Genomic DNA, 14,630 nt, shown 5'->3' with positions numbered 1-14,630 from the left:
CTCCCGGAAAAGAACCCAGTCCTGCTATCATGTCTTCATCTGGCTCAGATGTCATCGCATTTGTGTTTGTGTCTAGATGTTGGACTATGATGCAATATGCAAGTCTCTTATCCTTCACACTTTGTATAACAAGGACACTGGTAACCTTGCACAAAAGTTGTGAGGCCCTTCAAACCCTGTTATACTCCTTAACTGCATTAACGTTTTTTCCAGAGAACAGCAATGGGATGATATCTTTCACTAGGCTATGTCTGAGTCTTTTGTAGAGCCTGTTCTTTGTAGGGCTTTTTCCCCTTGTGACATTATGAAACCTAATGCATAGTATCTTGGAATATTCAAAATGCTTTAATGCAAAAGGGAAAAAAGTTTATGCCTGTAAGGGTGTTCCTTTCCATTGCCATCTACAGTAATAGTCCCAGGTGATGGAAAGGGATACTGGAGTAAAACAGTGTCTTGGCATATTCATTGAATAGTGTTTATGTACAACAGCGCATGTGGCTGATCAAGGTCTCATTATCTGCGCTGCAAATGGGATAAGCCTTGTGATATGATGATTTACTCTTAAGAGAAATACCAATTGTCCACAGTTCTCTTTCCTGGAATTCCGGGAGGCTGTTTACTGATTTGGAAGATCTTTCTTTAGGTCAGTCAGGATGAAGTTAAGGTGCTGCCAATAGCTCTCGTCAGGTCTTGGTGCTTTTGTCTTCTGACATCCTAGGTCTGATGTTGGCAACACACAAGTTTTACTTTCCTGTCTACTGGATTTTTGTCTCTGGGTTGTGGGGAGAATCTTTGCCTGAGATTGAAGCTTCTCAGGTTGGCAGCCTGACTTTTAGATTCCTGGGATGATCAAGGAGAAGGATCGTCTGAATTCCAGGGGCTACTGTTGGAAAGCATAAGGCTTTTGACCAGACAACTCTACTTCAATGAGTTGGAAAAGATTCCTTATTTTGGCAGCTCTAAAAGAAGCTCCTCTCTTGCTTTTAATGTGGCTATCTATTGCACCTGGCAGAGTTAAAACTATGTGTTTTATTGGGCTGCATAGGGCTGCAATTTCAGTTTCCACTCTCCAGTGCACAGCACAGTAGTCTTCCCTCATCCTGCAGCACACTAGCTTATAGAAGACTTGCTATGTATACTATTAAAACTGCTTGGGGCAATTGTTTTGCTATAGCTGTGGCAAAGGATACTGACTTCTCCATTGCAATGGATTTGGCTGTGCCATAGGTACCACGGAGGGATACATTGATTTGAGCTACCTTGAAGGTATTCTTTCCAGGAATCTCCTTTGCCATAGAATCTTGTTCTCATAAAATTTGTAGGACCTCTTATCTATTATTTTGTACTATACCTCTGTGAAGAGAGCATTCCTCATAGCCATAACTATGGGGACGCAGGCCATACAGCTAATTTTCCAGTAGAGGTATTAAGAACATAAGAATGGCTGTACTAGGTCAGACCAAAGTCCATCCAGCCCAGTATCCTGTCTACTGACAGTGGCCAATACCAGGTGCCCCAGAGGGAGTGAAGCTAACAGGTAATGATTACGTGATCTCTCTCCTGCTGTCCGTCACCACTCTCTGACAAACAGAGGCTAGGCACCATTCCTTACCTATCCTGGCTAATAGCCATTAATGGACTTAACCTCCATGAATGTATCTAGTTCTCTTTTAAATCCTGTTAGAGTCCTAGCCTTCACAATGTCCCCAGGCAAGGAGTTCCACAAGTTGACTGTGCGCTGTGTGAAGAACTTCCTTTTATTTGTTTTAAACCTGCTGCCCATTAATTTCATTTGGTGGCCCCTAGTTCTTATATTGTGGGAACAAATAAATAACTTTTCCTTATTCACTTTTTCCACGCCACCCCCTTCGTCTCCTCTTTTCCAAGCTGAAAGGCCCTAGCCTCTTTAATCTCTCCTCATATGGGACCCGTTCCAAACCCCTAATCATTTTAGTTGCCCTTCTCTGAACGTTTTCTAATGCCAGTATATCTTTTTTGAGATGAGGAGACCACATCGTACGCAGTATTCAAGATGTGGGCGTACCATTGATTTATATATGGGCAATAAGATAGAGAATAAGACGGAGACTATCCCCTTTTTAATGATTCCTAACATCCTGTTTGCTTTTTTGACTGCCACTGAAGAGTACTATCCACAATGACTCCAAGATCTTTTTCCTGATTAGTTATAGCTAAATTAGCCCCCATCATATTGTATGTATAGTTGGGGTTATTTTTCCCAATGTGCATTACTTTACATTTATCCACATTAAATTTCATTTGCCATTTTGTTGTCCAATCACTTAGTTTTGTGAGATCTTTTTGAAGTTCTTCACAATCTGCTTTGGTCTTAACTATCTTGAGTAGTTTAGTATCATCTGCAAACTTTGCCACTTCACTTTTTACCCCTTTTTCCAGATCATTTATGAATAAGTTGAATAAGATTGGTCCTAGGACTGACCTTTGGGGAACACCACCAGTTACCCCTCTTCATTCTGAAAATTTACCATTTATCCCTACCCTATTCTTTGAGTTGGAGATGTCGAAAGTAGGATTCTAGGTCACCGCAGAACTGTATTATGTTTTTAGGTCTGGAGGGACAAAAAGAGAGGCCCCGGGATAGGATGGACTCTTCTGGCTGAGAGTATAGCTGGAAAGATTCATGATATTGTTGGGTGGGTTAAGGGAACTGCTGTTGTGACTCTTCGTAGCATGTAGTAGTTTAGATAGTTTAGTATCCTTTTTCCTTTGTAGAGAAGCAAAGTTTGTGTTGTAAATGGCTTGTCTAGTTTTTGTGAAGTTTGTCCATGAGGAAGTTTGTGTGGAAAGTTGGTTTTTCATGACAGTATCCAGTTTTGAGAGCTCATTCTTGATCTTTCCCTGTTTGCTGTATAGGATGTTGATCAGGTGGTTTTTCAGTTTCTTTGAGAGTGTGTGGCACAATCTCTCAGCATAGTCTGTGTAATATGTAGATTGTAATGGATTTTTTACCTTTAGTCCTTTTGGTATGATGTCCATCTGTTTGCATTTGGAAAGGAAGATGTCTGTCTGTATCTGTATGAGTTTTTGTATGAAGTTGATGGATTTCCACTCCATACAGCTAAATGCAGTGCCTTGCATAGTGACAGGTTTCAGAGTAGCAGCCGTGTTAGTCTGTGTCCTTAAAAAGAACAGGAGTACTTGTGGCACCTTCGAGACTAACAAATTTATTTGAGCATAAGCTTTCGTGGGCTACAGCCCACTTCATCAGATGCATAGAATGGAACATATAAGAAGAGTGTGTATATATATACATACATACGGAGAAGATGCCATACCAACTCTAAGAAGCTAATTAATTAAGATGACCTGTTATCAGCAGGAAAAAAACTTTTGTAGTGATAATCAAGATGGTCAATTACAGACAGTTGACAAGAAGTGTAAGGATAGTTATCTTAAGAAAATAGATTCAAGTAGTGTAATGACTCAGCCATTCCCAGTCTCTATTCAAGCCATCTCCCACTGTTTCTTTTACATGGTTGTTAACCACAGTGGCTCTTTTTTAGTTCTTTTACTGTATTTTTTAATTTGGGGTATACATTTAAGTTGGGCCTCTATTCCATAAAGAAAATATGGTTTTGTCTATGTCCTCATCCTATTTTCCAGTCTAAAGTCCTCTCTGATTTCTGTCTTTCAGGCCACTAGCCTACCTCTTTCCCCAAGCATTTCTTACAGCTTTTTTAATACCTTGCCAGATGTTCAGCACTTGGAATTACTGAAGTATACTCAACTAAATCAAAAGCAGTACCTATATGATGTCTTAGTGCTGTCTTAGCCATATAATTGTGCAAAGTTACTACTTGACTCTCTATAGGCACTTTTTAAGCAGTTTTGTCCATCACTGAGTTAAGAGTCAGGGTGAAATTGCTGTCACTTCTAATACTTTTTTGACTCAGCATCCGGAACTGATGTTTGTCTTGTTCACCTAGAACTTCTTAGCCCACTTCCAGGGAGTTGTATGGTTTACTGAACCCCTGATAGTGGGAACATAGAGAAAGAACTCAAATATGAGAAGTTGCATACCAGTAACTCTTGTCCTTTTGAGAGTGTTGCCTCAGCATATTCACATTCCCTACCTACTTTTTTCATTTATTCAGTCTTAGGTCAAGAATTCCTGAAATAGAGAAGGAATTGAGGGACACTTTCTTTTATACTCTCTGTGAATCCTCTGTGAGGGAGAGGCCCCAAAAGACACTGCATACCAGAAGATTCTCGAGGCTTGTGGGATAGATGCAAGTGGGAATATGCAGAGGCAATATTTTTTAACATAATATTGGTGGAAGATAATAGGTAAAACTGTGAATCTGGCAGTCTAAAAATATTCCTTCAAACAAATATTTTTAACTTCCATCTCCATGTGATGCTCATGACCAGTATCAATAGTTACTGAAATGGGAAAGAGCAAAGTATTTGTCCCATGTATGCCAATGGTATCAATTTAAAAAACCTATAAGGCTAGTTCCCTGACTGAAGAATAGTTTAATGGAAATATTTACAAAATGGATATTTGAAAAACATTAGCGATGTATTTAACCCTTCTCTCACCCCCAAAAATTCTATAAAATCTTTGCTTTCATATCCCTAGGACAATATTTAATAGGCTTAAAGTTCATGTTGATAAGCACTTATTCTAAACTCTGATTTTCTGTTGTTTTTTTACTTTTATGTAAAAGTAAAAACTTAGGTTGAAATGTTTCCATTATGGTCTCAGTCCAGAAGTTTTTTAATTGTAAATTTCTTAATCTGTTCAGCCATTTGAGTTAGTGATGAATGAATATTTTTCAGATTGTAAGACTGCTTAGAGTCTAAAATTGTCATTTTTTTTTAAAGGTCAATTTAAAAATAACATTTAAAGTCAGTTGTTTGAAATCTTCTTTTAGAAGTGCTATCATACTGGAGAGGTAATTCTAATCCAGCTGCATCCATCAGAGTGGAGACTGGCTTGACCTCAGTTAGTTCAGCATGTAATACTAGAGAGAGATCCAAACCACAAATCACTATACAATCTTGAGATTCCTTAAGACCAGCTGCTAACAAAGCAAAGCAAAGAATGTACTTAGTGAGAAGTGAAGAAGCAAAGGAGAGAAGATGGATCAACTACCGGCTGAGAATAGATTTCAGAAAAAGATATTCCACTGATGCAGGCCCAAAAGGTTTTACAGTGAAGAAAATAAATGTGCATCACTCCTGAGGCCTGGTTATACTTCCTTTCAGCCGCTATTATAAGAAACTGCTTTAAAGCCATTAATGTTAAGACTTTAAGTCTGACAAACACTGACATGCTGTTAATGAAAACTAGATGACCAGATTCTGTAATGAAAAACATGGGGGTGCTTCTGGGCAAGGTCGGGAGAATGGATATAGAAAGAAGGGTACTGGAGTGAGGAGAAAAGGGTGTTCTTTCTCCTCCCCACCCCGTTCCTGCCATTCTCCTACTGTGGAAATCAGGACAAATTATAGAGAAAAGTGCTGGAAGACTATACTTGCTTATCAATGTCCCCTCTACTGTTTTCTTCCCATCCCAGCTCCTTTCCTTTTTTTTTCTGCCCTGTTTTTAATTTAACATTTTCTTCAAGTCCTTCCTTTATTTCCAGTTCTTCTTTCTCTTTCTACTGTTTTCATTATTTTTCATCTTAGTCTCTGTTTTCTTCATTTTTCCTCAACTTCTTTTCCCATCTCTCCCCATTTCAGTTATCACTCTCACTCACTTTTTTGTTCTTTATCTCATTCTTTTTCTCCCTCTTTCTTGCCCTCATCCTTTACTGCATACAACCATTCATTCATTTCCTTACTTTCCTCTTGCCCTGTGGAATTGTGCCTGTAGAAGCTGAAGGACGGTGTGGGTGGAGAGGAGACATGCATGTAAAGGAGGAAGGAGAGGGTAACTCAAGTTTTTGAGTAATGCAAGTGCAAAAAAGCCTCAAAATATTGTTTAGTATACAACAGCTGAAAATATCTATAATAATGTTGCCTTTTGCTTTCAGTAGCATGTAGTTCTGGATTACTACCAGCTCCATTTCTCACCAGATTAACTAGGCTTCACATGCCCAGAACATTTCAGTACAATCAGACTTCTTTAGAGAAAAGCAGCATATTTTCCTGAGATTCCAGTTTTAAATCTCCAGTGTACTTCAATACAGTAACAAAGGTTATTTGACTTGAATGGGGAGATTTGGATATGACAAACACTAGGACCTCAAGCTGATTTTGAATATTATAAAAATATATATACCATGAAAATGTTTTTGTGCTTTATACAGCTTTATCCAATATACCAAATAACTTCAGAATGTAATGTTCTTGTTTGAAAATAAAGTGTGAGTCTACTCTGAAAAATGACTTAAAATTGTATCATAGTGTTCTGTTTGTGCTTCAGTGACTTCTGGAGCAAACTTGCAAAAATACCACTGTGACCAGCAGCTTAATCATAAATGTACAGATGTCTTTCCAACAGCAAATCCTACAGACTTCCATCTTTGATCTAAAAGTCCAGATGGATTATTTCTGGCTATTGCATGACCAATAATAAAGATTCAGGGGGTGGGAGCACATTCTATCACCAGTTAGTTATTATACTTTTGTAGCACCATTGTCAAAATAGGGTGTATGTTTATTCCTGCTAAAGCATGAACAGAACTATTTATGCATTTTCAATAGCAGGGCAAAATTATGTGCTCACTTTTACCCCCTCTAACCTCATTGCCTTGAAATTGGAATTTTGTTAAATTTTTTGAAGCATTAAAAGGGATAAAATGTCGATTACATAGCTATGGGTGTATTGGCTCTGCAATGCTATTGGGATTAAAAAGCAGTAAAAACTTAATTTTTGTCATTAATATAAGCAGAAGAATTCACACAGTGGCAGATCTATTGAATAAAAAGCTATTTTTACAGTCATTATTGGAGTAAAATTGATATTCAAAAACAAGAGAAGGTAATAGGTCTGACCTTCCCAGCTGGGATATATATGTGGGGAATCACTACTATACCCCAGCTGGGAAGGTGAAACCATGCTCCAAACAGCTGCACATTTTCAAAAAAAAAATTTTTTCAGGGTTTTTTCTATTTAACATGGCAATAGTGATTTTGAACAATTCAGAGCAACCCAGACAGCCTCATTGCCACTTAGAGTCTTGTCTCCGGGACTTCGCCATCTTTAGAGCTCTTCTTCTAGGACTTCTCAGCCCTATTCATCTGAGACTTTGCCCCAGCTGGATCCTGGTGTCTCTCTCTCAGATCATCCACATGATGGGTGCGGAGACCCCCTTCCCAGGTCTTTGGCTGCTCCAAGGTTTCTCTCATCATCTCCACTGGCCCAAGGGCATTAACCAATGCACTGGGGTGTTAAAATAGGCAAAGAAGATTTTTTATTTTCCAGCTGAGCTTACAGATGAGATGAGGCAGAAATATGAGGAGAGGCTGTCCCAATTTCTGGTGTTGCAGAGAGAGCTCCTCAACAACAGGAGAACAATTAGGAGGAGACAGAAAAGGCAGCCAGTGTCAGATGACCAGGGATACATCAACTTTTTTTTTCTTTTTTTAAAAAAAGAATATATCAGCTTCTCCTCCTTGGCTGTTGAAAGACCAAGATGTTTCTCCTCCTTATTTCTTCTGCTGTTCATTCTGATGGTGGTAAGGTAGGAGAAAGTATCTTTAGTTGCTCCAGTCTATTTGATCAGTGCCCCACCCCTATAGCCTTATATGTATTGATGAGTATGAGCACCATTGCTTTGCTCACTGAAAATGTGATCAAGCCAAATGCATAGAAATACGTATGCGAGTTTTGAATATTCAGAAGGGGATAGTGAGTTAGAGTTTAGATAAAATAACTTATTCAAGTTCACATTCTATCTCTCACAAAGGCACCATTTGTCTTACAAGTGTGATATTGCATTGATGTTTTCTATATTGTAAACAAAAAAGTCACAAAATGTATTTATCATAGTGTACTGTATTTTTGACAAAATTCACCTATATTCTCTGCTGGTTCATATGGTGCATGCTTGAAAGACTGTATAGTAACATGCATCTCCTGTCCCATTGTACATCATTGTATAGCCAATTTTAACTTGATAAATTCCTCTTAACTAATTTAAAAATAGGATCTGTATGAATGTTTTTAGTAACAATATATGAACTCCCTGGATAATTGGGCTGTAATTCGACTGTGAGCTTTGCTGCCCTTCATAAACTGCTGAAGCTGTGCTCTTAAAGTTTATGAAGGCCTCAGAAATGCTAGATTGAATCACAGCTTTATTTGCTATATAAACTAGAACGGCTAGATGTCGTGGCATTTAGTTCATGAGTCTGAGGATGTTTTGTATCATTTAATGTAAAACTTCCATTTTATAGACATTCTTTATAGATAGGGCCCTACCAAATTCACGGTCAATTTCGGTCAATTTCATGGTCATAGGATTTTTAAAATAATACATTTCATGATTTCAGGTATTTAAATCTTTATTTTCATGGTTTTTTAATTGTAGGGTTCGTACCCCAAAAAGGTACGGGGGGGTCGCAAGGTTACCATAGGGGGGTTGCAGTACGGCTACCCTTACTTCTGTGCTGTTGGTGGGGGTGGTGCTATCTTCAGAGCTGGGCGGCCAGAGAGTGGTGGCTGCTGGACGGGATCTCAGCTCTGAAGGCAGAAGTAAGGATGGCATGGTATGGTATTTCCACCCTTACTTCTGCGCTGCTGCCTGCAGAGCTGGGCCCTTGGTCAGAGGGCTGGGCTCTCTGGTCGTCCAGCTCTCAAGGCAGCAGTGGAGAAGTAAGGGTGCTATTGTATGGTATTGCCACCCTTACTTCTGCTCTGCTGCTGGCAGGGCACTGCCTTCAGAGTTGGGCGCCTGGTCAACATCTGCTGCTCTCCAGCCGCCCAACTCTGAAGGCAATGCAGAAATAAGGGTGGTAATACCATGATCCCCCCCCCTAAAATAACCTTGCAACCTCTTTTGGGGTCAGGACCCCCAGTTTGAGACATACTGGTTTCCCCCGTGAAATCTGGTCTTCTGTGTGCTTTTACCCTATACTATACAGATTTCACGGTCCATAACACGTTTTTCATGGCCCTGTATTTGGTAGGGCCCTATTTTTCGATGAGGGAAGAGCAGTGCATTTCATAATTAATTTATCTTTTTGTGTATTAATTACTTTGGGTATGTATATGTAAATTTACGTATTTGGATGTTTTCTTACATTGTGTGTGTGTGTGTGTGTGTGTGTATATATATTTGAAACCAAACAAACTTTCACCTTGTATTGTGAATGGAGTGTTTTCCAGTACTGCATGTCGTTAACTTTTTGAAACATGTTTTTAGTAGGCAGCCAGAAAACTGCAGATCAGTTGTTTACAAAATAATTTTGTTAAATGTTTTGTTAAAATAAGGTTGGTATTTTGGAACAAAGCTCCAACGTTTTGTATATAAATATCCTCTTCAGATATTAGTTTTTGGAGTTCATAATGCCTGGTTAATCTTTCTAAATATTTTATGCCCACAGATTGCTGAGCCAAACGATGAAGGATCATTTAGTGAGAGTGGCAAATGAAGCAGAATTTATCCTGAGTAGACAGAGAGCAGAGGATATTCACAGACATGCTGAATTTGAGGTAGGAAGTAAAAAACATTGTGTGCCAGCAAATGCTAAGGCAGTTCAATCCTGCAAGATGTTTGGGAGGTATTAAGTGTCCTCAGCTCCCACTGACTTCAGTGGAAGTACAGAATGCTCAGAAACCTGCAGGAATGCTCAGCATCTTGCAGAATCTACAAATAATATTGGTTTTGGGGAGGAGGAAGGTGGGCAAAAAGAGAGTCTCTAGCATACCAATTCTTAAGTCACTTATACCAAGTAAATAATACTGTAGTGTTTTGTGTTAATGAAGCTTTGTAGCATCAAAGCTATTTTAATAAAGGGTCATAAATCAAGATAAAATTCACATTTAAAAATTCCTTACCTGTGTTAACTTATATCAGCAAATTATATGGTTTGCTTATTTAACTCATCTTGGACAGTTTTTAAACAATTTAACTTTTTCGTGTGGCTCAATACAGTTTTGTTGCATTGCTCTTTTTGTCACTCCAGGAGAATTTTAAAATGAAATATGAACATATATATTTATAGAATTATAATAAAAATGCAAATCTTATTTATAACTCCTATGTAACCATATCTGCAGTTTTGGAGCTCCACTTCTTAAAAAAACCACGCATAATTAACAGTGTTATTTTGTGTTGTTGTTTAAAAAAAAACAAACAAACAAAAAAACCAAACAACCCCCAAACTAGTGATATCTCGTATATAGTTTCAGTTTTACTTAAAGGGAACTTAGCCTTTCTTCTGGCATACCATATTGCTTGTGGTTTTGTTGTTAAAATGAAACATAAGTGTATGAAGGCATGCTTGTGTTTAATGTATTTCTAAGCTGTTTGTCTCTTAAATCTTTATACTCCCAAAGATGAAAGCATATTTATTTTAGACCGTGCTTATGTCTAAAGGTCATCTGTGTTGGCCCCAGGATTCAAGCTGTGCATTGTTTAGTAACGTATCTGCACTTCATCTGGACCTAGATACCTCCTCCTGCAAACAAAGATGATGTAAGATATCTATAGGACCCTTCTGTGGTGGTGAAATAGTAGGCATGTTTCATTTATTACATCAAGGCAATCCAGGGTTTGGCGACAGTCCTGTGGAGATGAAAACTGCATCTTTTTAGTTCAGTGACTGATAATCATTGGAGTGGGACATGCTTGACATTTTATGCTCTGGATTTATGCAGAAGCTCCATGCATGACATGGTGTCATTGATTAGAAGAACAGCTCACTTTTTTTCTACAGCTGCAAACTGTAAGAAAAGAGTGAGGGTGTGGGGGAAGCTATGTGAAAAGCATTGGGCCTTGTCATGCAAATATGGGATATGAATGAATACACTTATTCAATGGCAACATCACCATTAACATTATTTCTGTCACAAAACACCTTTTTTATGGTGTCTGTCAGGAATGTATGCTGAGCAAGAACTTATTTTAAGTATAGCTTTGTGTATTGCTTATGCCTGATCTCTCTAGGACAGCAGTTGGCTTACACTTTGTTGATGTTGCTTTAAATCTCAGTATGACGGCTCGAGGGGTTTAACTCATATCATCTTGAACTTAACCAGGAATTACATTAAAGCAGTCTTGTTTTGTTTATCAGAGTTAATTTTGTTGCTGTGCATCTGCTGCAGAAAGATGTATTAGAAAAATCTAACTGTATAGGATCATTTCTGTATATGCATAAAAATAATACAACTATTAGAACTTTTGGGATTCCATAACACTTAAATGCCAAATTTAACATCAAACATAAATGAATTCTGTGGCACACTTCAATCAGCTTTGTAGGCTTTCTATGAAAGGGAAATAAGTAGCCACACACAAATGCACTCCTCTTAGAACACCCATCAAAGTTCAGAAATCCCAGAATGGCTTGTCACATTTGTGTCATGGGTTGATCTTTAGACTTTTTTTATTTGTGTAGTACACTGTGCTGTTGCTTTAACAGACCAGGAAAATGAGCAGATATGTATAATAAAAACTCCAAGAAATGGAAAGACTAAGGAATGTTGTGGCAAAGTAGGTTAGTCCAACAGTATTTCCCTTGAAGAAAGATGGACTCAAGCCTGGTTTTAATCACAAGTGAAATTGTTTGGCGAGATTCCACTATAGTCACTTATCACAAAACTGGCACAGAATTTGGTGTGATTGGCAGTCTTTGTTCAGAAAATGCTTAGCACTGGAATAGGGCAAGTGTTTCTGGTCAGGACTGAGATGTAGCGGCAGACCTAAATGGGGAAGAATGCTCAATGTATCATAATGAGGGAGAGGAATTCACAAAATGTTGACAACTTTGAAAGGATTTGCTGTCAATTTTTTATTTATTTAGATTGATAAACAATAGAAGGAACATTCCTACTTTTGTTCTTAGTGCTTCTGAGCATGCTTTGAAACAACTTACAGTAACCTTGAGTCGTCAATAGGCCACCACAAAAACAGCTTTTAAGGCTTTCTGCTATGTTCCTCCACTACACTTTCCAAAGCCAGGAAAAAGAGATGGGCATTGAAATGTGCTCTGAAGGTCATCAGATTTGGGCTTTCCTATGGAATTATTTTCAGAAATAGAAGGTTTCATTTTAAAAAATGAAGGCTTACAGTTTCAGTGGAAGCCAAAATATCACTCCCACCATTTAAAACTTTGTGGTCTGATTCCTGGAGGGTTTGGTGTATTGAGGAAGGAAAGAGAGGGATTGTGAGAGGAGATTGATAATTAAGTAAAGTATATAGTATTAGATAATCACTGGAGGCAACAGTGAGAAGATGCCCGGCAAGGAGCAGAAGCAGAGGGGAAAACACAGACACCAGGGTATGAGAGGAGATATTGTTTTGCTGCACGAGTCCAATAATGGCGGAAATAATTAAGCAATCAATTTGAAAACATGTAGAAGATAAGTTGAATAGTCAGCTTGGATTTGTCAAGAACAAACTGTGTCAAACCAGCATAATAGCTTTATTTGACAGGGTAACAAACCTTGTGGATGTGGGGTATTTTGACTTTAGTAAGGCTTTTGATACTGTCTCGCATGATCTTCTCATAAATAAACTAGGGAAATAGAACCCAAATGGAGCTCCTATAAGGTGGATGCACAACTGGTTGGACAACTGTTCCCAGAGAGTAGTGATCAGCGGTTCACAGTCAAGCTGCAAGCGCATATCAAGTGGGATCCTGTATGGATCAGTTCTGGGTCTGGTTCTATTCAATATCTTCATCAATAATTTAGATAATGGCATAGAGAGTACACTTATAAAGTTTGCGGATGATACCAAGCTGGGAGGGGTTGCAAGTACTTTGGAGGATAGGATTAAAATTCAAAATGATCTGGACAAACTAGAGAAATGGTCTGAAGTAAATAGGATGAAATTCAACAAGGACAAATGCAAAGAACTCCAATAGGAAGGAACAATCAGCTGCACACATACAAAATGGGAAACAATTGTCTAGTAAGGGCTACTACAGAAACAGATCTGGGAGTCATAGGGGATCACAAGCTAAATATGAGTCAACGTGTAACACTGTTGCAAAAAAAGCAAACATCATTCTGGGATGTATTAGCAGGAGTGTTGTAAGCAAGACATGAGAAGTACGGTATATACGCGATCATAAGCCGGTTCGTTTATAAGCGCCCCCCACCCCCCCAGATGGATAAGTAAAAATGAAAAATTCATCTTATGAACGAATATATATGGTAATTCTTCCACTCTACTCCATGCTGATTAGGCCTTGACTGGAGTATTGTGTCCAATTCTGGGCACTACATTTCAGGAAAGGTATGGACATACTGGAGAAAGTCCAGAGAAGATCAACAAAAATGATTAAATGTCCAGAAAACATGACCTATGAGGGAAGATTGAAAACATTGGGTTTGTTTAGTCTGGAGAAGAGAAGTCTGAGGGGGACATAAGTTTTCAAGTACATAAGAGGTTGTTACAAGGAGGAGGGAGAAAAATTGTTGTTAACCTCTGAGGATAGGACAAGAAGCAATGGGCTTAAATTGCAGCAAGGGCGGTCTAGGTTAGACCTTAGGAAGTTTTTTCTAACTGTCGAGTTGGTTAAGCACTGGAATAAATTGCCTAGAGAGGTTGTGGAATCTCCATTATTGAAAATTTTTAGGAGCAGGTTAGACAAACACCTGTCAGGGATGGTCTTGATCAGGGGTTGGCAAACTTTCAGAAGTGGTGTGCTGAGTCTTCATTTGTTCACTCTGATTTAAGGGTTTGTGTGCCAGTCATACATTTTAAGGTTTTCAGAAGGTCTCTTTATATAAATCTATAATATATAACTAAACTATTGTTGTATGTAAAGTAAATAAGGGTTTTAATGTTTAAGAAGCTTCATTTAAAACTTAAATTAAAATGCAGAGCCCCCCAGACTGGTGGCCAGGACCCAGGCAGTGTGAGTGCCACTGAAAATCAGCTTGCGTGCCACCTTCGGCACACGTGCCATAGGTTGCCTACCCCTGGACTAGGTAATACTTAGTTCTGCCATGAGTTCAGGGGACTGCACTAGATGCCCTCTCAAGGTCTCTTCCAGTCCTACCAATCTATTATTCTGTGATTCAGAGGTGGAGTGTAATGGAGCATGCATCATCTCTGTAGATGTCAAGTTCCAGATGTGTAGAGGGATTGGGATCCTAGTATGTGGTCCTTTCTCCATTACAAGCACAGAAAGAAATTTTTTGCTTATGAAGCAGCAAGTGATATTGCAGAAAGGAGTGGTGACAGAGGTTACAGAATGAGGTATGTGAACAATTTTGCCCTCAAGATCAGGAGAAGCTAAAGAATCCAGCAGTCATTCCTCTCTTTGGTGACTGGGATCATTTCCTCTTGGCCATATAAGAATCTGTTCTGGCCTCTCTTAGGTCTGAGTCTGCTCCTAAACAAATAGCAGTTGTGAAGGAGACATAGGGAGAAGGAAGACACTGGAGATGAGGGTGGGGAGGGGTGAGATAAGGCTTTCTTTGGCTGTGGGAAGTCAACAGAGACTAGCTCATTTTCATG

The 14,630-nt window shown here is 38.8% G+C and overlaps 1 protein-coding gene across 1 annotated transcript in view; it reads left to right on the top strand.

Moving 5' to 3' along the window:
* LRBA (LPS responsive beige-like anchor protein) overlaps positions 1-14,630 on the top strand; it is a 574,974-nt gene that overhangs the window by 202,009 nt on the left and 358,335 nt on the right. The window contains exon 36 of the mRNA XM_045018763.1: positions 9,541-9,649. Coding sequence (XP_044874698.1) covers positions 9,541-9,649 — 109 coding nt within the window. The remainder of the gene's footprint in view (positions 1-9,540; positions 9,650-14,630) is intronic.

This window comes from Mauremys mutica, chromosome 5 (assembly GCF_020497125.1).
Source record: "Mauremys mutica isolate MM-2020 ecotype Southern chromosome 5, ASM2049712v1, whole genome shotgun sequence".
Lineage (NCBI taxonomy): Eukaryota > Metazoa > Chordata > Testudines > Geoemydidae > Mauremys > Mauremys mutica.
Note: the sequence above shows the minus strand (reverse complement) of the source record. Positions and strands in the feature narration are given on the sequence as shown.